The 24,030-nt window shown below is 38.3% G+C and overlaps 1 protein-coding gene across 1 annotated transcript in view; it reads left to right on the forward strand.

Annotated features, from left to right (window-relative positions):
- Nucleotides 1-24,030, forward strand: part of GNAS (GNAS complex locus) — a 122,140-nt gene that overhangs the window by 15,004 nt on the left and 83,106 nt on the right. The window contains exon 3 of the mRNA XM_015824865.1: nt 23,972-24,026. Coding sequence (XP_015680351.1) covers nt 23,972-24,026 — 55 coding nt within the window. The remainder of the gene's footprint in view (nt 1-23,971; nt 24,027-24,030) is intronic.

Raw genomic sequence — 24,030 nt, forward strand, 5'->3', positions numbered from 1 at the left:
TTTTTATTTTTATTAATTTTTCTTCCATTCAGTTGTTTCTGATTCTCAGAGACCACCTGTGCAGTTTTCTTGGCAAGGTTTTTCAGAACTGGCTTGCCATTGCTTGCTTGCTAGGGCTGTGAGAAAGTGACTGGCCCAAGGTCATCCAGCTGGCTTTGTGCCTAAGGCAGGACTAGAACTTTTGGGTCTGAGATTTAGATTTTACTAAAGTTTGCTATTAAAGTCTCACTAAAAAAGTCATCCTAACTTTTAAGATTTATTAAAAGTTTAAGGATTATAAGTAGCCCTAAATTTATGACCATTCATTTAGCAACCATTTGAAATTATGGCAGTATTGAAAAAAATTACAGCTGGTCCTTGCACTTACGACCATTGCAGCATCCATGTCTTCAGGTGATTAAAAATTGGGTGCTTGGCAATCAACATGTATTTATGATGTTTACAACATCCCAGGGTCATGTGATCACAATATGTGACCTTCACAGCCCGTTTCCAATAAATAAAGCCAATGGGAAAAGGCAGATTTGCTTAACAACCACATGATTCACTTAACCACGATGATTTGCTTATCAACCATGACAAAAAGGTTGTAAAATTGGATGCAGCACACTTAACGATTAGCAACACAAGTTCTGGTCCCAGTTGTGGTTGTAAGTTGAGGACTACCTATATAATTGCAAGTACCAGCATCAATGTGGAAACAAAAGTAAACAGAAATAGTCTTTGGAAGCTGTTTTCTTCCAATAAATTAGAATTGTAGAATTTTTGGAATTTCAGCTGGCAAAAAGAATGGCTGATCAAGGATGTTTTAGGAAATGGTGGCAGACATGGATAAGATTTTACTACAATTAGCTTCTGAGTTTACTTGGAGGAAGTGTGCTTGGACTTTGAGCTTTTCGAAATGACATTGTTTTATGAAACTGGTGTTATAGCTGTAATGCTGAGCTATTCACATAAAGCCAGCCAGCTAGCTAGTTGCAATTCCCTAGCAAGTTGCAATTACCTAACTTTTCCCCCCCCTGTGCTGCTGTAACTTTTAGCCCTCTGAATTTTTTAAAATTGATAGTCACTTCTAAGAAGAGATTGGAAAACCATTTATCTGAAATGGTATAGGGTTTCCTGTTTCAGCAGGGGTTGTTCTAGAACAGTGTTTCTCAACCTTGACAATTTTAAGGCATGTGGACTTCAACTCCTAGAATTCCACAGCCAGCATTGCTGGCTGCGGAATTCTGGGAGTTGAAGTCCACATGCCTTAAAATTGTCAAGGTTGAGAAACACTGTTCTAGAAGATGTCTAAGTCCCCTTCCGTTATTCTGTTATTTTAAATTGTAAATTTTAACCTTGTTTCTAAATTCTGTTTTTAACTGTGTTTTAGTCATATTTTGTGTTGTTTTATTATGCTGTTTGCAACCCACCCATAGTCGCTTAAATGGGATAGGTGGCGTAGAAATTTAATAAATAAACAAATTTGAACCAGTTCCTTGGAATTGAAAAGTCTGACTCACGGAATAATGATTGTTCTCTTCTCTTTTGGTCTAAACCAGAGGTCACCAATTTTTCTCGGTTGACGGACCGGAGGGAAAGGGAGGGGGAAGCATTTTACATGTGTGCACGCACTGGACCACGAGCACTCACGTGATGCAAATGGGGCGGGGATAGCGCTTGCGTGATACTCGCTAGCCCCCTGCCCCGTTCTTGTGTGGCACAGCGCCGTCTGTTTTTGCGCCTGCAGCGCTGTGACATCCTGTTTTCACGCCGTGTGGCGGTGTCTCATTTTCACATGGCACAGCTGCCGCGCTACCACAAGTGGGGTGTGTACGTGCACACATATGTGCACTGGCCAGCCTGTCCCATGCAGGGCCCAGTGGCCACTAGGCCACGGCCCACAGGTTGGGGCCCCCTGGTCTAAACCAACCTTTTTAAAAAAATATCTTCTTAAAGTAAATCCTGAATTTTTGAAAACAAATCTTCACTACTTCCAGTCTTTCATCAGTTCTAGGTGAACACATGTTTTAAAAATTACTATGGATGTATATATACGTTCAGTGCTCTCCGAAGGTGCTGCTTTAAATATATTTTTGCTTATTTGATTATTTTAGCATTAGAGCTAATTTTACTGAATTGATTTCAAATTACTGTATTTTGGTTTTGTTTTAAACTATGTATTGGTATGAGAATATCATAATCATAAGGACCAAAACTCGAAGTCTGATGAAAGATGACTGTTATGTGAACACAGTCTTTGAGGAGCTGGCTGATAGTTAGCACAGGATCTCACTGTGCTGTATAACACCCCTTCCACCAAGTAAGTCCTTTGCTGAGGTACTCATAGGATATAAATCAGGAGGCAGTAATGCTTTTTCAGACGAATAAATTTTATTAAAAGGGATCTGTTTTTATAGCTACAACTCGTTTCATCAGATGCAATAAAACACAGATTCCTGATAAGTTTTCAGTGGCTAATTCTCTTTTTTCATTCTGTTTTAAAGCCAACTAAACAATTGTGATTTATTTATTTATTTATTGCCCAAGTTGATTTAGGTATTTTGCTGGCCACATTCTCATGCTAGACTAGCCCATGTATCCATGCTTTTCATGCAGATACGTATGAAAGGTTTTGTGCAGATATGTATGAAAGGATTTTCATACTTTTCAGGCAGATATCGATGAAAGATTTCAACATGGATTTTCATGAGATCAGGTTAAGAATGATTAATCCCATAGATCAGTGGTTCTCAACCTTTTTAATGCCGTGACCCCAACGGGTCGTAAGTCGAGGACTAAACCGGTCGTAAGTCGAGGACTTTCCCTGCCCGGGAGCACTGCACATGCATGGTTCCGCCCCCTGCGCCGGCCGAGGCGTAGCTGGCAAGCGGCAGAGACGGAGCAGGCTGACCACCAGCTGGCCCAGCCCAAGGGAGGTAAGGCACCCGCTGGAAAAGGGGGGAAAAAATGGCGGACAAAAAAAATGGCGGACATCTTTGCTTTGCGACCCCCATGAAATGGTCGATCGACCCCAAATGGGGTCCCGACCCACAGGTTGAGAACCACTGCCATAGATAGTATAGTTCTACCTATAATACATAGCAACAAAGACCTTGAACTCTCCCTTGTAGGGATTGGGAACGCAACATTATTGTCAAGGTGTAATTCAGTGTTTCCCAACCTTGAGAAATTTAAGATGAATGGACTAAATTGGTCTAATGGTTCAAATTGACCAACCACAGGAAGAAAATTCAACAGTAATTTTATATCTCTGTAATTTTATATTGGTGCAAAAGTAAAAGGCTGCTTCATAGACATAGCCCCCAAAGTGTGTCTGGTATCTTCCTTGCACTTGTTTTCTTTTTACAGCAGATGTTTTTTTTTATAAATGCATATAGCTTTTCCCATAATAGTGATACAAAGTTAGTTCCTGTTTTTTTCTCTAATGTCTGTTTGCTTGATGTTTCTATATTAAAAGCTTCTCATTTAATTTCCAAGAAATTAAAAAAAATGGTCCAGATCTTGGAGCCATTTTATTTTTAAACTTGGAAAACTATTTTGAAAATAGAATTCTCTTGGCATGTTTAACAGACATAGTCAGACTTGATACCTTAAGTTCGCTAACCTGCTTTCATAAGAGAGATTGCAATTAAGTTAATAGTCTTCACTTTTGGATATCAGATTTGATTTTGTTTGCTACTGAATGTAGATACGTCTGTATTGGTGAAGATGGAAATATTTGTGACCAGGAGTATTGCAAATCCTTTTTTGCTGAGTGCCTACTAAGATCACTTGAGATTTATTGCTTTGGCAAAACCTTTGTATGCCAAAAAAAAAGTAACTTATTAAAGTATTACTTAAAAGAGGTCTGGAAATGATTAAAGCACCTTCAATTTGTCTGGATTGTATACCTTCTATAGTAACTTTTTTTTTTTTACATCTGAGAAATTTTGTAACTTATTTTTCTATGAAGATAGGCTATCTGGAGAGCTTATTTCTAAGACTTTCTATTATTTTTTTTAATGGAGCCACAAAGAATACTACAGGTTTTTTCCCCTGCCTATGGGCCAATTTTATTGAAGCTATGAAAGGAAAAATGCCAATTGACTGCTTTAAGAATAAATGGTAAGATTGGCTACAGCTTACATTGTGCAAAGAGGGAATTAGACACTGTTATTTCTGTTTTAAGAAGATATTTTATCAATTGTGTCTGAATCTGAGCAAATTGTTCTTAATTTTAATATATCATATGTTGGGGTGGGGTTAAAAGTCAACTTTTTAGAAATGTCTTTTTTTTAATCAAGTATAGCCTATCCTCATAAGGGCTATACTGATTTCCTTCCTTCCTTCCTTCCTTCCTTCCTTCCTTCCCTCCCTCCCTCCCTCCCTCCCTCCCTCCCTCCCTGACAGTTTTTTCCATCAGAGAAAGAGCCCAGAAAGAGTTATATGGGAAGGCTTCACCGTTTAATAGATAGTTAAGACTAATCATAATGGAGAGTTTGGATAACATTAGAAATGGAATCTGGCTCTTCCAATTTTTTTCACGTTTCCTATGTGATAACAGAATCTAACAGAATAATTAAATAATAATAATAATAATAATAATAATAATAATAATAATAATAATAATAATAATAATAATAATAATAATATAATAAAGTTGGAAGGAACCTTGAAGGTCATCTAGTCCAACCCCCTGCTCAGGCAGGAAACCCTATACCATTTCGGACAAATGGCTGTCCAGTCTCTTCTTGAAAACTTCCAGTGTTGGAGCATTCACCGCTTCTGGAGGCAGGTTGTTCCATTGGTTAATTGTTCTCACTGTCAGGAAGTTTCTCCTTAGTTCTAGATTGCCTCTCTCCTTGATTGTTAGATTCTGTTATAGGAAATTTTATAGTTTTTGAATAAACATGAGATACATGTGGCTCAGTTATTCTTAAGGTAGTGAATGGGAAACCCCAATTTACTCAGGCCCACCCATCCCTTCCCCCATGTTCACTCAGTCTTACACAGTCTGGGCCACACGTGGGGTAGGCAGGCAAGCCTGCAATGAGATATACAATGCACATTTCCCAGATATCTGAGCAGACAGGCAGGAAAGCTGATTGTCTGCAGAATTCAAGCCTTGGAAGGGGAAAGAAACATCTGGAATCTATAGTGCAGTGGTTCTCAACCTTTTTAATGCCGCGACCCCAACCGGTCGTAAGTTGAGGACTAAACCGGTCGTACGTCGAGGACTACCCAACCAGTCGTAAGTCGAGGACTTTCCCTGCCCGGGAGCGCCGCACATGCGTGGTTCCGCCCCCTGCGCCGGCCGAGGCATAGCTGGCAAGCGGCAGAGACGGAGCAGGCCGACCACCAGCTGGCCCAGCCCAAGGGAGGTAAGGCACCCGCCGGAAAAGGGGGAAAAAATGGCGGACAGCCTTGCTTGGCAACCCCCGTGAAATGGTCGATCGACCCCAAATGGGGTCGCGACCCATAGGTTGAGAACCGCTGCTATAGTGTGAACGGGAGTTATGAGAAAGTGCTCATCAAATATTAACTGAAGGCTACAGTCTATGGGAGTCAAGGGTTAGTCAGGACCAGATAGCTGGTGAAGTGAGCTGAGGGGAATGCCTTCCTCTCTGAAGTTGAATTTGTAGGCAAGGATTTGTGATTTGATTCCTTTGCTTAAGTGAATGCTGATTTGCATAGTGCCTGATCCTTCGAATAGTATCATTTCAAGAAAATTGCCTCTGGTTTTGTGTTAGACGTTTTGTTGTCTTTTCGTGCCAACTCAGAGATTTTGTGTCTTGAAGGATGTAGTAAAAGCTCCTCCTGACTATTTGCACCCCTCCTGGATGGTAGTACAAGAGTGGTTTTAAGTGTAAGTGACAATATAATAACATTTCAAGGATCCTCTTGTGTGTCACAAGTCCCATTGAAAGCTCCTATTTTCAGTTGGCATGTTTGATACATAAGACTTTTGAGTAACTTTTTCATGACTAAGTAAAAAGAAGCTTACTTAGATTGCAATGATTTCTCACTATTTTTTTCTCACCTTTTTTTCTTTTCTCTCTTTATTTTGTGACTGATTCTTTTCCTGTCTCCAGCCACCTAACTATAAAATATAAGGTGCTCAGGAGAAATACCGCTCTGTTGCCTATGTTATTCTATAACATGCAGTACCCACAGATGTTCTGCATAATTAACAACATTACCTACAGTAATTAAAAAAAAGAACATCGCTTTTGCAACCAGCTATAAATACTCTACATCTTCTCTCACCTCATGTTGCCATTCAAACATCAAGCACTAAGGGCTGGTTGGAAATGGCTGGACTTTTTTGGCTTTATTGTTTAGGTTTATGATCTCCCAGAATTTACTGCTGTTAAATAGAGGGATTTTGGCTGTGTCTCCTGGTTGCCTTGTAGAATTTAATATGCACTTTTAAAATTTTTAAGCGATGTTGATTCATCCAGCAAAAATAGCAAAGCTAATATTATGGTATGGTTTTCATGGTATAAGACCCATTTTGAGATGATGTGGAAATATGATCCCCAATTGACAAATTGTACGTAGAGATAAGAGCTTGTAGACTGGAGTAGCAGGTCTAGATTAATCAAATAGAAAAGGTCGTGAGTCCAGATACACTTCTTAAAACCTATGAAGAAATGATCTGGGTTGAAAAAAAACAACTCAAAACTGAGCTAATGGATCAAGATAATCTCTCTGGCATCCGTTTATGAAACCAAATTTTTGCAAGATAAGAACAACAAATCATGGTTATAATGTTGGGCTGAAATTGGACAATGATGGGTTCAGCACTCCACCTGACTGTGGAATAAGGGAGGGGCGGGCGGGCGCGGTGGACAAATCATTCTTTCAGCCTAATTTACCCCAAAGGGAGGGTAGACAGAATAAAATGAGGAAAGCCATGTATGTATCACAGTGTGAATTGCTAGCGAAGGATATTATTTAAATTACTAGCATATTATCTGTGCTTCTTGGATGAGAAGCGAAACGTCTTCAAAGAAAAACAAGAAAATCCAGTTGCCTCTTGAAAAAGCATCTTTGGGACAAACATGACTGAGAATCTCCATAGACATCTGTGCAAGTGGTTTACCCTAGTACAGGGGTAGGCAACCTTGGCTCTTTTATGACTCGTGGACTTCAACTCCCAGAATTCCTGAGCCAGCCATGCTGGCTCAGGAATTCTGGGAGTTGAAGTCCACGAGTCATAAAAGAGCCAAGGTTGCCTACCCCTGCCCTAGTACCTGGACACTGGAACATTTATATGGCACAGATGCCGCTTCTTCAACCTGTTTTCTATCTGTATTCCATTTTTTTGTTGAAAGGCTACTTTTAAAGAATGAGTGCAGTTCCTTTGCATTATTATTTCCAATGTAAACGAACTAAACATCTCGTTGGAAGGAGGGGCTTGAAAACCGTGGAACCGCAGTTTGTGCCATGGCAGCCCAGAGTGCCACAGCAAACTCACGAGAACACCGTGGGAAATTTTACTATTTAATAAACAGAATTGTCCCCAGGGAACCACAGCTCACAGTTTGGGAACTCTTAAGTGGCACCATGAAAAAAAAAATTACTGAGACACTAGGAGTGCCGTGAAAGGAGAATGCTTGTGAACATTTGCTGTAGGGCTTTTCCCATCTTCCTTGACCTTGTTGCGGCAGGATGGGGAGAAATGCACGGTGGCGTCATCTTTTTTGGAAAATAATTTTCACTGTATTCATATAAAGGTCCTCGACTTATGACCAATTTTCTGTTGCTAAGTGAGACAGCTAAGTTGAGTGAGTTTTGCCCCATTTTATGACCTTCCTTGCCACAGTTGTTAAGTGAATCAATGCAGTTGTTAAATTAGTAACCCGCTTATTAAATGAATCTGGCTTCCCCATTGACTTTGCTTGTCAGAAAGTCGCAAAAGGTCATCAGGTGACCGTGGGAAATAGCAACCGTCATAAATATGAATCAGTTGCCAGGCATTTGAATTTTGATCATGTGACCATGGGAATGCTGCAAAGGTCATAAGTGTGAAAAACAATCATGTGGCTTTTTTCACTGCCATTGTAACTTCGAATGGTCACTAAATGAACTAAGTCAAGGACTATCTACTTACTTTTTCACTATGAATAAAACACAAGCCTTTATTTTTAAGTTTGTGTTCATCTGCATTTCCTTACTAGACTTTTACAAGCCATCTGAAATAGCATTGTGAACAGAAATTAAAACCAGGGAGCCAGTGGATTTTTTTTTTTTCCTATGGAGAAGAAGCTAAACTTGTATTTATTTGACTTGAGTGCAGTTGAACCTGAATGTTGGTAGCAATCTGGATTCCTGTCCAGCTAATGTGTGCATGCAACTTATTTGGAGTCAAAAAGAAAAAAAGGAAGTATTTTAGGCCTTTCCTCTGCCTGCTTCTTATATAATTAATATGTGGCATTGGTTTTTGGCAGACACCCTGGTGCAATTCGTATTGTGTGTCCAACAAGCAATTGTTTTTTGGGGAAAAGAAGATGTAATCATTCTTTAGAAGCAAAAGGAATTCCTAAGCAATCCCTGCCAAGATATTCAAGTTTTGAAATTTGCAATGAGATCATAAGCAGATGCATTAACTACCTTTTGGTAAAATTAACTCTCTCTCACTTGCTGTATTCTCCGGTGTCCTATTATGTAGGCCGTTTTGCTTCTCCTGTCTGTCGTCAAGACTCCAGAAAACAATTACCTATCTCTGATGCATCCTTTCAGACTCCCAAGACACACAAATAATGGTACAGTCACTTGTGAAGACAGTGAATAGTCTTTTTAGTCACATCTATAAAATGCTGTAAGTTTTTCCTTTCCAGACCCCCCCCCCCCAAAAAAAATGAAATTAAAAAGTTACATTTTAAATTAAGAGCCTTTTGGTCTGAAGTGTTGTTTTGTGATGGCTGTAGAAAGAAAAGTCTTCCTGCCAAAGAACAAGGAAGTGAAAATTATAATCAAAAGTAATATTAAGCAATAAAGTATCTAAAAGTAGAGAGTCAAAGCATTAGGTGGACTAGTTTGAAGAACTGAGCTTCCCGACCAAGGCCACAAATTAAGCATATACCAACTTTTCCTGTAAATAATGTTAAAAAATAATATTGCATTTGCTCTATTTGTAGTTTCGATTCTAAAGAATATTGTTCCTGATGCCCTTCCCCCTTTTCTCGATACTCTCAATGACCTTTGTACCACTCTTCAGATTCTCATAACTACTTCAAATTTGTCTTCTTATAAGCAAGTATAAAGGACTTCATATTCTTAACCCCCTTTCTTCTACTTAACAATGACATATTCATCAAAATATTTCTTTTTAATCTTGTCCTCTAAAATTTTGAGCAGCATTTTTCAAAAAGCAGATGTTTTAATCCCATTTTAATATCATTTTAATGAGTCAATGTGTTTTTTATGCTTTAATAATGTTGTTGCATACTATGTTGATACCATTTGTTGAAAGGTAGTAAATTTTCAGTCCTTTTTTATTCTTCAGTTCTGGGAGGCCGTTCCATTCAGTTATGATAAATACTGTATTTACTTTTTTTCTATAATTTTCTCTCCTTAATGTGAATTAGTTCATTTTCAGACTTCCATGAAAGAGCTTTTTACTCACACTGCTAAAGATCTGTTGGTTTAGATTTCCTTCTCCTTGACCTACCACTGTTTTTTAATGCAAAGGATAATATTAAAATCATACTTTTTTCCTGCTGACTAGTTTTACATCTTGATTCTTATTTTATTGATTCCCCCCCCCCATTTCTGCTGCTTGCCTTCATTTCTTTGGTTGGTCATTCTTATCTTGTTTCAAGATTTCTGCATATTGATGAAAGAACCATCTTGGACTTTTGCTATCTAATACTTTTATTCACTCACCCAGCCATCTACCAACTTTGGATGTGCTTTCCTGATTATGACCTCTTGGACAGGACCTGCATTTTATGTTAAATGTGTATGAAACCTTCATGTATTTGCTACTGCTATTACAGCAGCAACAGCAGCAATTTGGCTTCAGTCCTGGCCAAGGACTTGTACATATGAATAAAACTACTATTAGGCTTAAACCACACTGTCAAAAATTCAGTCTGATTGAATTTGCCATTAGTTGTTGTAGACATGTAATTGTGGTTGTCCCATTTAGTTCCATTTATTTCTATTTCTTATTAAAATCTGCATGCAGAACAGATTTCAGAATCACATCAACTCAAATCTCTTATCTAATGGAAATTAACATTTTACTTATTTAATCTCTTTCTTAACTGTTTCTAGGGAGTCAATACTGTGTCATCATCATCATCATTGTCAGCATCCTAGCACTTTTCCTGCAGGTACAGGGTCCGCTTTTCGGATCAACAAGCGCCCTTTTGTGCGATCAAATGCAGCATCCAAAGCATTTTTAATGTCCTCATTTATTGTATTTTGTCATATTTGCTTTGGCCTTTTTTGTTTTGTTTTTGTCGCAACCAATGGAGTCAAGACTATAAATATCAGGGAAAGCTATCATTCTGAAGAGACAAACTTTACAAAAATGCTCACATTTATGTCAGAAGTTATATCATACTTTTTTTACGGAGAAAGACAACAAGTGGTCATATCATCATTAAATAGGTTATTTGCTCTTTTTTTTTAAGCAGAGAACGCTATTATTTTCTGTTATGATCCATATAATGAACTTTGCCAGAAGAAATAGGAATGTGGTTATGTGGTTTGCGTATTTCTTTATCTGAGGAACTTCGCTCTTTGCTAACTGATCTTAAACTGAAATAATAGAAAATTTTGGATATACATGCTCATATTTTTTTTGATGATTTTACATTGGTCAGAATGTCATTTAATGTAATTATGAGCTTCCTTAATGATTTCATAGAGCATGAAGATTTAAAGCAAAGTGCCATCAATTTGTTGATGATACCAAAAATGTTTCTCCTTTTCATCCAATGCAGCCGAGATGTGAAATAATTCCAAAGAGATGGCTGTCATCAGTTATGGCACCAGATGTAAGATAAAATATGTTGAGACTCTAGAAAGAGTACAGAGAAGAGCAACAAAGATGATTAGGGGACTGGAGGCTAAAGCATATAAGGAATGGTTGCTGGAATTGGGTATGTCTAGTTTAATGAAGAGAAGGACGAGGGGGGACATGTTAGCAGTGTTCCAATATCTCAGGGGCTGCCACAAAGAAGAGGGAGCCAAGCTATTCTCCAAAGCGTCTGAAGGCAGGACAAGAAGCAACGGATGGAAACTAATCAAGGAGAGAAGCAAGCTAGAACTAAGGAGAAATTTCCTGACAGTTAGAACAATTCACCAGTGGAACAACCTGCCTCCAGAAGTGGTGAATGCTCCAACACTGGAAGTTTTTAAGAAGAGACTGGGCAGCCATTTGTCCGAAATGGTATAGGGTTTCCTGCCTGAGCAGGGGGTTGGACTAGATAACCTCCAAGGTCCCTTCCAACTTTATCATCATCATCATCATCATCATCATCATCATTATTATCATCTGATCCACAGATTAAACAGAGGTTTAGGAAGTGGGTAAGTCACTTGATCCTAGAGTAGGTGATCAGCCTGTTCTTGCTAGAATTTTATTCTCCTCAGAGGATGAAGTTTACAGCTTGGCTTGTTGATGGGCTTTTCTTTTCAAAGAGACAGGAAGAGAAGGAGAAGAGCTTCTCTGCTATGGCTCCTGCCCTTTGGTACATCTTATCCCCGAGGTGAGATTGGCTCCCACTCTTCTGACTTGCCATAAGAGCTTTGCTAGGTGGCTTGGAGCCTCAATGGGAGAGCATCAAAGTGGAGCTAGTTAAGTAAGAGCTAAGCCCACTTCCCCCCCCCCTTGCACCCAGCTGCCCCTTTCTCCATCTTGTGTCCATGATTTTATTCTGTTTGTATTGTGATTTTATTGAGTATATTTATATTTGACAGTTTTTATGGGCAGCAAATAACACCTGTCAAGTGCCAGGGAAATTAGGATATCCAGGCAGTTCAAATGGGTATAAAGATTCATTGTAAACTTAAGCTCCTACAAGAATCTGAACTACTAATGACCCAAGCAGATTGGCACTAGGTAAGAGTCACAGGAATTCAAACTGGGCTGGACTTAGATCTCTCATGACTGATGATGCATTTGACCCTTCCTTCAAGGTCAGCCCGGTCACCTCCTACATTATCATCAGCATTGACAAATTCACCATCAATCAATTGCAAAAGGCAGCTTTACTTGGAACCACTTACATCCTGTGATGATATCTGTAACACCATCAAACATCCACATCTGCCTATCCCAAATCTTTGGAAAGGATTTGATAGGTAGACAAAATACCAAATCCAGTCTGAACATCTGGCTGCAAATAACAACAGTAGGCTTTGCCCTGGATAGCACATGGTGTCCAGAATCCTTTTTGATAGTATATCAACAACCTTTTCTCCAGCACAGGAGATGGAGAATCCACCAACGGGACCAGAACATTGTGATTAGTCTCTGGCACTTAAATATCTGCATAGATTTCCAATAATTTAGGATGTTACTGCTTTTAGGTACTCTATTTAGCGTGATGAGGTGTATAACTGTTAGGAGAAGTTTTTCTTGGAAGTTATACTTTCTCCACAGAATATTCTAAGCAAATTTAATAATTAGCTCAATACTGGAATCATATTATCTAGAGCCAGAAGGAAACAGAATACAGGGTAACTCAGTAGTCTTATGGATTGTACTTAAATTAGGAAGCACTTCCCATATCACATTTGTTCAAAGCTGATTATACAATAAATGCAATCAATGGACTGGTAACCAAACAGTTCATAAGATCTGGGCTGTTATTTAAAGTACACTTTAAAAGAGTATTTGAAAGAGTTTAAAGTTTAAAAGAGAGACAAGCATTTAAAATGTCCATTTCTTTGATATGAATGTGAACACTTAATAACACCCACTGTTTTTGTTTATTCTCAGCTAGGTTTGGTAAAATATTTTTTTTAAAAAAACTAACCAAAATGTCCATTTAAAACTCAGTAGATTATTGAAACATTATGAGTTGCACAATGAGTTTTAGCAATTTTCTCAATATTAATGACCAGCTATTAAGATGGATGGCCTGGGGTTAAATGCTTTAGCCTGCTGATTTTTTTTCTCTTTTCTGTTTTGATAGTAAGCATTCAGTAATAAATATGAAGTTAAGTCAAACAGTTACCTTGAACATTTCCCAAGAGACATAACCTTGCTAGCAGAATGCTTCAGGCAACCTTTTATACGTCATACTATAGCCATCATATCTTAACTGGAAAATTAAGTGGAAACAGTTATATAGTGATCTCAGATTTCTGCAAGAATCAAGGTAGAACAGTTAGTTGTCACAGCTGGGGTACTCTGTGGGCCTATCTCATTTTTTTAAAAAATAAACTTCTCTTATAAGGATGTGCTTTCCAGAAGGAGCTGTGAAGGAGAAGCAGTGGGCTTACACATTGAAAAGAGGTAGTTATCAACTTACAACAGTTTGTTTAGTGACTGTTCAAAGTTACAACGGTACTGAAAAAAGTGACTTAACGACCGTTTTTCACACAATCGCTGCAGCATTCCTATAGTCACGTGCTCAAAATTCAGACATTTACCATCTGACTCATATTTATGACGATTGCAGAGTTCCAGGGTCACATGATCTCCTTTGGCAACCTTCTGACAAGCAAAGTCAATGGGGAAGCCAGATTCACATAACAATCATGTTACTAACTTAACAACTGCAGTGATTCACTTGACAACTGTGGCAAGAGAGTTCGTAAAATGGGGAAAAATTCACTTAACAAATGTCTCACTTAGCAAGAGAAATTTTGGGCTGAATTGTGGTCGTAAGTCGAGGGCTACCTGTATATAGCTTGAACCATTTGAAATTAGGAAGAATGGATGGTGCTTCGCAAGATATTTTATAGCAATAGCAGTGGCTTTTAGTCTTGAGATATCGCCTGGGCACTTTACAATGTCAGCATATGGGCCCCAACAATCTGGGTCCTCATTTTACCAATTTCAGAAGGATGGAAGGCTGAGTCAACCTTGAGCCCCATCAGGATTGAACTCCATGCTGTGAGCAGAGTTCGCCCTCAGTACTACAGTTTAACTGCTGCACTACCAGAACTATAGCAATGTTCTTCAAAATGTCAGTAATGATTCCAATAAAAATGCTCTGGTAGTTTAGAGCAGGGCTTTTCAACCAGTGGTACGGGTACCACCTGTGGTACATTGGCACCTGGCAGGTGGTACGCGACCATCCTAGAAAAGTGGTAGCGGGGGAGGGGAATGAGCTGAACCAGTGGCAGCACCGCACAAGCTTGAGCGAGAGATGGCTGGAGCTGCAGGGCTGTCGGCTCAGCGGAAGCGCCAGGATCAGTGCCGCTTTCCAGCTGATCGGCGCTTCTTCGGGGCTGTCGGCTCAGTGGAAGCGCCAGGATCAGCGCCAGGCTCCAGCTGGAGCTCGGCGCTGATCCTGGCCCTTCTGCTGAGCTCAGAAGAAGCGCCGATCAGTTGGAATGTTGCAGCATCTCCAGGGTCTTGTGATTTACATTCAGATGCTTGGCAACTGATTCATATTTATGACGGTCCCAGGGTCACGTGAAGTGACCAAAACCTGCTGCAACCACCCAGCAGACGGGGGGAATAAAAACCAAACACCCCCCACCCCACTTCCACTGCCAATCCTCAACAGAAATGCTCACAACAATGAAAACCTCGGACAGGAGGAAGAGTGCTGCCGGGCAGGCAGGCTGGTGTCTTGCTCGGCTGTGGCTTGGGGGCACTTTTTTCAGTGCCATTATAATTTCAAACAGTCACTAAGCAAACTGTTGTAAGTTGAGGACTACCTGTACTTTATCACTTTTTTCCTTTTTTGGGGGGTCATCAAGTTTTTGACACCTTGCTAGGTGACTGGTGGTACTCTGATATTGCCATATCCTAAAAGTGGTACAATGGGTGAAAAGGTTGAAAAGCCCTGGTTTAGAGGCACACAGATATTTCCAGACACTATTTCATTAGAAACCTCAGATTAATATTTATGGTTTGTTTACTGAATTTTGCTCAGAATGTTTTCTGTTTACCAGGGATGTGATGGACTTTTCTTTAGAAAGTTATAATGAAGACTGAAATTGGTCACTGTTGACCATACTTTTTCTGCTTCTATTGGCACCAGCAGTGAATATTATAGTTTTAGAAATGGAATTGAATTGTCATGCTTTTTATTTGATGCTGCCTCTGAAGGTATTTCGGGAAAATAATACAATTTGGAACAGAACAGCTAGTCTATTAAGAGCAACTGGGCATAAAGAACACATTTCAGTAGTTCATGGACAGTTATTCTGGCTCCCTTTATGGTAAGAGGCCAAAGACATGAGGTTCTTTTATTAGAGGTGAAGCATCTGGCAACTTGGACAAAGGCCTTTTCCATTGGACTGCCTTGGCTTTCACTGTTTTTCCAAATTTGCCCTCAGATAACTTTCTATTGATAAATGAGGATTTTTTTTTCTATCTGTCTTGGATATTACTTTGGTAGAACTAATGTCTTTAGCTTATTTTTATTTTTTTTATTTTTTTAATAAATTTTTATTAATAATACAAAATTAAAAACACATTGGACATAGATATGACGTCACTGGTTCCATACATCTTCCGACATTTTACAGTAGTATTGGTACTCATATAGACATAAAGTTCTTCTTTTCCCTTATTTCTGTATATCTATTTATCTTTTAAATATACATTTGTCTATAATCTATATTTTATTCTAACACTATACATTTGTCTTGGCTACCCTCTTATTGTCTATCCAATCATAAAATTGTTTGTAGTACTTAGTTTCACTTTTATCCTTGAGTTCCCATGTAAGTCTATCCATTTCAGTGCAATTGAAAATTTTCAGTAATATTTCCTCTTCGGTTGGAGTATCTTTCTCTTTCCATTTTTGAGCGAAGGCTATTCGTGCCGCTGTTACTATATGCAGTAGTAAATAATTTGTATCTTTCTTATATTTTCTTTCTATAATTCCCAATAAAAAAAAATTCCGGTTTGGCCTCTATATCTATTAGCAAAATTTCTTCCAGCCATTTCTTTAATAAGTTCCAAAATTTTTGTGCCTTTGGGCATTGCCACCACATCTGGTAGTAATTCCCAACAGTCTCTCCACACTTCCAGCATATCGAGGATTTCCCCTTGTTCATTCGTGCTAATCTTGTGGGAGGGAGGTGCCACCTATAAAACATCTTATAGAGGTTTTCTTTATAGGAGGTTGCTAGAGTAATTTTTAGAGCTTGTTTTAATGTATTTTTATTTTGTTTGAAGTATTTTAAGTCCTCTGATGATATATTTGATATAGGGAATGTAAATCTTGAAACAATTGCAAGAGCCACAAAAGAAAGGTATTTTTTCCCCTGTATGTTTGCAATTTTGGCAGTGTTGCTGTTTCATAAAAGGCTCATGTTTGAAACAAGCATGTTATTGTGATTAAATAATATTGAGATTATTGATTTTTTTTATTTGACTTGCGTTTTATCTATTCCAAGAGGCTGTAGGAGTCTAACCACAAAAGGTTGGGTTCTGAAGAAGGAAGCTCCACATGTAAGCCACTTTGAGTTCCCTGGGGTAGGCTAGGATAAACTTGTCAAATTACAGTGTTGCAATTTGTACATGTGCAAATGCACATCTGTGTATCTACAGGTAAGAACACCTAATCAGTCATATCTGGGATGAGCATCTAAGCTGGTAGGGGGCGCAGTGGCTTAATGACCCTGGAACTGCTTATCATAAATGGTCTGCACTCCGAAGGTTTGAGCCAGGCTCGGTGAGATGGGATGAGCTTCCATCTCTCGATCCCTAGCTCCTGTCCATCCAGCAGTTTGAAAGAATCCACTATTGCAAGTAGATAAATGGGTACTACTTTGATGGGAAAAACCTATCTGTGTTCATGTGTGCGAAGAGCGGAAGCCAGTACTGGAGCTGACTGGATGCAAGGCAACACAACACAAGGCGAAGTGAGGCAAAATCAACAGAGTAACCCAGAAGAGCCAGGAACCCAAGCGCCGTTGTCCGTTGGTGCAAGCTAATTCGCTCCCTGCGATGCATCAAGGATAGGCACGCAAGTGCTGAACAGAAAGAACTAGCAATTTAGGCTGCCAGGACAGCATTGTGTCTAGCATGTGTAGATTTCACTGACATTGCAAGCCATACGCTAGATAAATAAATGTAAGCTAATTAGTATTTGGATAAAAAACCACCAAAGAATTCCAGAACTCTTTTGGCTAGATTGGGAAACGGATAAACATCTGAAAACTAGGAATAGGCATTGATAAACCATAATCATACTTTAGCCAAAAAATGCAATATAATTGCATCCATGAAGCCACCTCAATAATTTATAGAGACTAATGCAGTTGATGTATTGAGGCTTGAATTTTAGGTAAGAAACTGAATGGGAAGGTGGATGAGAAGTTTTCAATCCTTTCACTCACACTTTTTCCTGTTGAATTGATCCCTGTGGGAATTAACCCTAGTAGATTCCCTAGTAGTGTGCTACATGAGAATTGGAAACAATTATCATTATCTAAATATTCAAATGCTATTTCTCTCAAATAATAGTTAACCTCAGTGAGGGTGACTTTAAATACTCATTATGATCCCTTTCCAGTCTTTTTTGTCCCTTGAATGCTGCACATGTTTAGAATACACGTGAAGTAGAATACGTTTAAAAGGCACATATCCTGAAGATTGGAAGTGATTTAAAAGTTGTTTGCATTCAGACAGTTGCTGTTCAAGATAGACCGTTTTGCATCTGCGGACGCTTCCTTTGGAAGGAGGGTTCTCCAGCAGATAACCGCTGGGGACACAGCTACGGCCCCCTCTGTTTCCCCCCCATTGGGACAGTGAGGCTTTGGTATGTTCCATTGGTGGATTCTCCATCTCTGATGCTGGAGAAGGGGCATTGTCTTACCTGAACGCCTTTTCTCAGCACGGAGATGGAGAATCCACTCCCACCCTTAAGGACAATTAATACTTATTAGGGAGCCAGGAGCCAACACGTCAAACTATAGTCAGCTTCTTCGTCAAGTCTGGGAGTGGCTACCCAAGGACGGGCGTGACAAAATTGGCTGACTTGGTCTAATGGGCAGGAAGGCAGAGTTAACCCATTGGTGGATTCTCCATCTCCGTGCTGAGAAAAGGCGTTCAGGTAAGACAACGCCCCTTCTCCCATCCTTCTCTGCAAATCTCACATATAAAACCTACTGTGTCCATTTGCCTGCTTATATGATAAACTTCCATGATGTGAAGATTAGGATTTGAATTTCCATAGATGAACTTCTGGGTGACAGATTAGGAACACTTTTGATAATAACACATTCTTTACTTTAGGGAAATGAAGTGGCAGTTTTTCACTTGCAAACTAAATAATAGTAATAGTTTTGCACTTACAATACTAAATAATAGTATTATAAATAAAAGGATGTTTGGAAACTTAGGAATAAAAGTTCAACAAATGAATCAAGTTAAATCTTCTTAAACTACTTCATATACTTTCTGAGAATTTTGGAATTGTTGACAACATCATTGAAAACTGGCCAGCATTTTTGGAGTGTACTGTAGCATATTGAATTTATTTCTGCTTTTCTGTGAGAAAGAGGCCAGAGGTACATCTTATTTTTCTATTTTTTCTTAAGCATAGGCTGGGTAATGAAGTATTGGCTAAAAATCTATTATTTTTGTTTACATCAAAATGGCCATCTTGATTATCCTGAACATACAGTTCCATTGCATCTCATACTAGTTTCCTGATTCTAATATGAGAAAGGAAGAAAAATACTCTGTACATTTAAGACATCATTTTATACATCTCTGTCATATTTCTTCATTCAGTTATCGATAGACTATTTCCATTGTTCATTAGTTTTTCCTTCCACACAACAATGAATTTTAAAAAATAAATAGTATATTATACAGTTAATTCATATCTGTTGAGTAAAATTATCATTTCTGCATAAGGCCAGCTACAATGCAAGAGGCAGTTTTTTTGAGTGTAAGGAACATTTTCACTCTTGATTTTAGCTCAACCATATTGTTATCCCATAGACATTATTATTATTATCTTTTATTCATTAAACATGAACCTCAGTCAACTGAACAATCAAATTGGCTGGCGCTGATGGTTAACACGGGTTGCTACCAGCATCCTAGGTGTCAACCAGGTGTCTCCTTAAAAAATAAGATGTTCCGAGTAGCGCAGTTTTTTGTAACATTGCTGGAGTTATTGAAGGGAGCTGCAGTTTCTTGATGTATTTTGCAAAGTTTTTGGACATAGTTCCCAGTACCCCGATGACAATGGATACCATTGTTACATGTTTCATCCATAATAGCGCAGTTTCGATGGCTATTATTATTATTATTATTTACAATCAGCCTTAAAATTTCAATTTCGGACTTGAGTGGGGTTAGTATGAGTAGATTAGAATGGATTGATGTTAAATCAAGGCAATTCAAATACTTGAAAAGGTAGTTTTCTTAGGTGGTAAAAATCTGATTAGTCAACAATAGTAACATATAGTTAAGTAGAACATTTCAAATCTATGCAGGTTCATTCCTTAATTAGTCATGTTTGACCCATTTACTTGGTTTTCCTTTTTTTTAGCTATAGTTTTTAATATTTTAAAAACGAGAATATTGCACAGATTAATAATACATCCCTTGCATTACCATGTGATCATTCAAATAGTACTCAAGACTTCTTCAAAAGTTATTTAAAATTACTTAATGACCAAAATTGCATGTAATCTAATTCTGATCTTGAAAAAAAAACCAATTTCTGGATTACAAAGAACCTTTGTATAGGACAATCTAGTCTTCCCTCTTTTTCAGTTCTTTCTTTACTTTGCAAAAAAGAAAAACCTTTCATGCTTGGTTCATAAATTGCACTATAAACCATGGTTGATTTAACCATGATCTTTGAGAAAACTGGAAATAGCTGGGTTTGTATAATAAGATATGCCAAAATTAAACCACATCATGCTATTAATTAGTTAACTCTACAATTCAGAGCTAGGAATAATTACAGGGATATTCTAAAGCTAGGAATATTGGCGTTTCAGTATTAAGATAACTTTATTACACATTCTTAAAAAAATCTTACATTTCTAGTTGTAAATGTTTAATTATGTGCTTATTTGCTTTTCTTTAATAGATTCCTCTCCTGGTATATTATTGAAGAATTAAAAATATTAAATCCTCAGCCTTTGGAAGTACTGTGCATTTATATATGTTTACATGTAAACATACAATGCAGTTAGTTCTTTAAAGTAATGTCTATAGCAGAATCTTGTTTTTAGATGTGAACACACATTCATGATGAACTGAATAATTACAATATCTCAGGTCTTTAGATAACTTGGCCATTAGAGGTGAGACTCCTATTTAGCACTTTTTCAATTTGAGAGCTAATGGGTGTTAATTACAGATGGTTCTCTGGGTTATCATCTTAATCAGATGCATGATCAATTGTTAATTGGTTTAGAACCTCAGTTCAATGTTATTGGGAAAAACTGGAAAAATATTAAAGGCAAATGATATGTATCAGCGGGCTTGTTATAATAGCCCAATATTGCATATCAAAACCTTTAATGTAAGATATTAGAGAATTTTGAATTTTTTATGGATAGAAAGCTCTGAAAATAAATTGTCATATTAACTCCAGTTTTTGAATTTTAAGGCAGCATTAACACCTGAATCTTTTTACCTGTATTTTTTTTAAAATTAAAATCTGTAAACCGTAACAGGTTTTTTCCCCCTCCTTTGGTGTCTCAAATGGGCTTCAGTGACCTTCCCGAAAAAGCTCCTCTGAAAGTCAAAATAAGAATCTGATCACTGTTGCCTGGTCATAAATAGCTTCTAAGAACTTTTAGTCTAGACCAGGGGTAGGCAACCTTGGCTCTTTTATGACTCGTGGACTTCAATTCCCAGAATTCCTGAGCCAGAATGTCTGGCTCAGGATTTCTGGGAGTTGGTCCACGAGTCATAAAAGAGCCAAGGTTGCCTACCCCTGGCCTAGAACTTGGTTGGTAGGACTGAATTTTACAGCATGAGTGACTTCATCAAAATAAAATGATTCATTTGCATTTAAATTTTTGTATAGACATAATTTTGTATAGAAATAATTGGAATTAGCTTCCAATTCTCCCTTTCCAGTATTATAAAAAAATAAAGCTTAGGCACCCTTCTTCTTCTTCTTCTTTTTTTTTTTGGCTAATGTTGCTTCATCCCCTTTCAAGGAAAGGGAAAGAACAACTGTCTGCATTGTTGTTCTAAAAGAGCCCTTATATTTATCTGATCAAAGGACAGATTTAAAAAAAAAAATTTTTTAACTTACTTTAAAAAAACTGTTAGCGAATGGGTAAGATTTGGAATTCTAGTACTGACAAAGCTTTTTTCTCACAAGCAGGCAAATATCTAATATTAATCAGTATCTGATAGATATATCTTTATAGTAGCTCATAAAATAATATAGAAGAGGGATGTTCTAATTGTTGGCAGCTTTTAAAAATATATTGTACAGGCCTTGTGGCTTCTCTAATAGCTTTTATTATTGAGAAAAATGTTTTTAAAATCTAGCAATCTTTAGGAATAGAATTTTGTTTTTGCATACTGCTGAAGTCAGCAAGTGATTTTAATGCTGAGAACTTCAGTCAAGCAAGGCATTTATTGTATTTTGTAAGTCCTTGAACCGTTAGTAAATTGCACTTGAAAGTAAGTTATTAGTCAAAGTCATGACGTACCTCATTCTGTAGGAGATGTAGCATGCAATTGTCATGGAAATATTACAAAATACAAATTAAGATTATATATTCATTGCTATAAAAAGAGTCAATTTACTGATTTTGCCATAGGTCAGTGATGGCGAACCTATGGCATGCATGCTAGAGGCGACACTCAGAGCCCTCTTTGTGGGCACACATGCCGTTGCCCCAGCAGCGTTCGCCAGAGTAGCAAGCACATGGCATTTGGAAGCGACAGGGCAGGAAGTGAGCGAGCAAGTGGCGTTGTCCCCCCGGGGATACCCCGGAGATGGTGAGGGACTTGCCCCCGCTGCCTTGGCCCCGGCCACACTCACCCAGTCTGCTGTGACCACTGCAGCCACGCCCACCCAGTGGGCCATGCCCCACACACCCCCCCGAGGGCACCACAATGCTGATGCAGCCCTGGCACTTTGCGATAAATAAGTGGGTTTGGGGTTGCAGTTTGGGCACTCGGTCTCTAAAAGGTTCGCCATCACTGCCATAGGTCTTTGGTAACCAGGTAGAAATAGGGACATGAGTATTCTTGTGGCATCTTATTCTTATGGCTGCCATCACTTAAGTATCTTGTTCAAAATCCATTAAAAGTTCTTGATGAGAAAGAAATCTAGCACAACAGCTTTTTAAGTTTTATTTATTTTATTTATTTTTATACCACTTTTATTATTTTTATAAATAACTCGAGGTGGTGAACAAACTTAATACTCTGTCCTTCTCCTATTTTTCCACAAAAACACACCTATGAGGGGAGCTAAAAGAAAGTAACCACCAGACGTCACCCAGCCAGCTTTCATGCTTAAGTTGGGACTAGAACTCACCATCTCCGGGTGATTGGCTCAAAGTCCACCTAGCTGACTTTCCAGCCTACGGTGGGACTAGAATTCAGAGGCTCCTGGTTTATAGCCTGGTGCCCTAACCACTAGACCAAACTGGCTCTCAGTAATACCACTTGGCCTTGTAAACATTGGTTAAAAAAATAGAAATAGTGGTTATTTTCTTTTCCCTTTTTTAAGTGGGCATTCTGTGACTGGATATTTCATGGTGTGCTAAACCCAGCAGATTTCTCTCTTATTTTAAATGTTGATTTCAAATGAAAAGCAGATGGAAGGGTAGGAGACTTTCCCAGGCCACACTGAACAAAAGAACATACTTCTAAATATCTGTTCGAGGTTTCTCTGGAAATCTAGTATAGCTGCTATAATGCAACCTTTCCCCTTTGGCAACATTTTAAAGTACTGTGTAGTCCAGATTCTGGGTGCATCTACATGAAATTTTCCTTAACAGGTTGTCCAAAATTAGCTGAAAAATGGGACACATGGGCTATCTCCTTGATTTTTCCTCCATTTGTGAGGTTGCAAGAAAGTAGATATTGTCTGAAACGTTGATGCAGTCCTAAAATTATATAAGTATTTCTAACTTAGATGTGAATTCAGCTGTTTATCATCACTTTGTAATGGAAATGTTACATTCTATTGTTGTGATTGTTTTACCAATATAGCTGTGCATGTAGTCCTCAATTTGCAACCATAATGGAGTCTGCCCATTGTAGTTATAGGTTGTAACAGTCATAAAGTGGGTCACCTATGTGACCAGTTTGATTTTGTGGTGGTCATAGTTCTAAAGTGAACCTTTATTCACTGTGGGCCATTTTTGTCGGAAACTTAAAATAAATGCTAGTTTTCAGCAAAAGCCTTGTTTTCTTGAAGCCATCTGGACAGTATTGTTTGTATTTTTGGAGGCGTTCACTAAGCCCCACCCCCATGGTGGATAGAAGAAATTCTGGACTATCAGATTAGTGTAAGTATTCTTTTAGACCAGAGGTGGGGAACTATGACTCGTGGACTTCAACTCTCAGAATTTAAGTCATAAAAGGGCCATAATTCCCCACCCCTGCTTTAGACCCAACACTTTTAATTATTTAGAGTTTCAAAAATTGGAGAATTGAGGGGAGACGTTTGAAAAGGTAGGGTGCAAAATCTGTTTGTGGGTTCTATACAATTTTATTAACCCTTGCAAAAACTGATTGGAGCTGCATGTGAATTTGAATGAGAAACTGACTATGATTTATTGAATATTATTTCAGTAGCTAAAAATGGCTTCACCTTGGTTTTCCCTTTCAAATTTAACCTTTACAATCTAGACATTTAATTTTTTTGTTTCTTGATTACAGGGAGAAAAAAATGAAAATTCAAGATATTAAAAATAATATTAAAGAAGCTATAGAGGTAA

This window comes from Protobothrops mucrosquamatus, unplaced genomic scaffold (genome assembly GCF_001527695.2).
Source record: "Protobothrops mucrosquamatus isolate PMUCROS unplaced genomic scaffold, P.Mucros_1.0 scaffold2394, whole genome shotgun sequence".
Classification (NCBI taxonomy): domain Eukaryota; kingdom Metazoa; phylum Chordata; class Lepidosauria; order Squamata; family Viperidae; genus Protobothrops; species Protobothrops mucrosquamatus.